This window comes from Penaeus chinensis, chromosome 39 (assembly GCF_019202785.1).
Source record: "Penaeus chinensis breed Huanghai No. 1 chromosome 39, ASM1920278v2, whole genome shotgun sequence".
Taxonomy (NCBI): domain Eukaryota; kingdom Metazoa; phylum Arthropoda; class Malacostraca; order Decapoda; family Penaeidae; genus Penaeus; species Penaeus chinensis.
This window is the reverse complement of record NC_061857.1, coordinates 1,116,116-1,117,803: the sequence shown is the minus strand read 5'-3', so window position 1 is coordinate 1,117,803 and position 1,688 is coordinate 1,116,116. Positions and strand designations below refer to the sequence as shown.

Here is a 1,688-nt window from a genome sequence, read left to right as displayed (position 1 = left end):
TTCCAGGCCTTAATCTACCGTGAGAGTGGGAGAACTGAATGACGATTATGAAAACATTACTAAAGGAAAGTTTACTAAATATACTAATTGGGTGACTACAGTAAGATGATACTTAGCTGTTTACAATTCTGTTCTTATATTTGTTAGCGATTCTTTTTCCAAAAAGAAGCACATTTATAGTGTAAGTATACGTACATGTAAAGTATATATGTAAATACATATGAATTTACATATATATAAATATATGCGTATACGTTTGCGTGCGTTGGTTATGTAATATTTAATTATTGTATATCGGGTTTACCAGAAAGGACAGTAAACACTGAGATTTGTTTATTCTTTATTTCCTTTTTAACGCCCATAACCTGAAAGTTAGACAAAACCTATACTTGGTAAGAGAGGACACTACATTATTTCAAGAAATGTCCCATTTTATCAAAATGACCTGGCTAAGATTATTACTCCAGCAATAATCTTCATACAACTAGAAACGAAGTGATTAATTACCATATCCGCCATATCCACGCCCGAATCCGCCGCCTGTTAAAAGATGAATATATTTTTAATAAATCCATGACTTTTTTACGGCACTTTTAGCTTTCAGTTTATGTTTTCATTTTCCGTAAAACAGTACTCACCGAATCCTCGTCCTAATCCGAAGCCTCCCCCATAACCTCCGAAGCCTCGGCCGAAGCTTCCACCATAACCTCCGAAGCCTCGGCCGAAGCCTCCGAAGCCTCGACCAAATCCGCCAAAGCCTCCACCGAAACCTCGGCCGAAGCCTCCGTACAAACCTCCCGCGCTGACGGCGCCGACAAGCGCTGCGACCATCATCAGAGCAGACAGGAAACGCTGCAAGTGTTAAGACGTTACACATAGTCATGGGAGCTGATGGCAGAGAAATGCGTTATTTTGACGGAAAGGAATGGTTTTGCACTTCAGGCTGTTTTTTAAACAAACCATTGTAGATGTTGAAGTGTTTGGTTGAGATGCAGTTATGATAGCTAGAGTGAGGACGGTGGATTTATATAGGACAAGATACGCTTCAGTTCAGCGTTGTCTTTCGAAAGGGCCGACTCACGCTTCTTATACAGTCAGACTTGTCATACTGATATGTATCTCTGAATGACGTTCTTTATATTTTATGTTCATTAAATCTTTATGTACATAAAGTCTACATACGTAACTGCCTAACTAATGCGTAAACAAATGAATCGTGAGATAAAGTGTTTATATTTACTTTTTGTGAACGTTATTTATTAAATTTAGGGGAAGGTAGATAAGGTTAATCAGGAGGATATTTAAGTGATTTTAAAATTAGGACTTTTGCTTACAAAACGAACGAAGATAGAGGGAAGTACTTAATCATAGACAATATTGAATGGTATGTTTTGGAAAAGTATCGCTTGAGCCAGATTTAAATCTTGGGGCCCGGGGCACTTCAAGCACCTCAACTTAGAAATTAAATTACATGGCCAATAAATGAACTACAATGAATAACATATTTCGTCAAAAAAGTTAGCTGCTGACTAAAACTTTTGATCTTTCTTAATCTTATTAATCATAAGAATAACTTTGACTACAATTTCCGTATTATAATAGAGGGCACCCTGATGTATTAATTTTACATTACAATAACCACATAGGTGTTAGTAAGTTGTTACCTTACCTGCTTTTTTCTGCATCAT

General features: G+C 36.9%; 1 protein-coding gene across 1 annotated transcript; it reads right to left on the bottom strand.

Moving 5' to 3' along the window:
• Positions 1 to 437: 437 nt before the first annotated feature.
• On the bottom strand, positions 438 to 1,688 carry LOC125046882 (keratin-associated protein 19-2-like). The gene is made up of 3 exons (XM_047644881.1): positions 1,665 to 1,688; positions 639 to 852; positions 438 to 540 (listed from the first exon to the last, which is right to left on the bottom strand). The coding sequence occupies exons 1-3, from the start codon at positions 1,686 to 1,688 to the stop codon at positions 500 to 502; spliced, it is 279 nt and encodes a 92-aa protein (XP_047500837.1). The 3' UTR covers positions 438 to 499.

Bases quoted from the DNA above. Each gene is read 5' to 3' on its own strand.
- LOC125046882 (XM_047644881.1), bottom strand. From the start codon at position 1,688: ATGATGCAGAAAAAAGCAGGTAAG. The intron at 853-1,664 runs GTAACAACTTAC...TAACACTTGCAG, and splicing joins TGCAGAAAAAAGCAGGTAAG to CGTTTCCTGTCTGCTCTGAT. The intron at 541-638 runs GTGAGTACTGTT...ATCTTTTAACAG, and splicing joins CGGATTAGGACGAGGATTCG to GCGGCGGATTCGGGCGTGGA.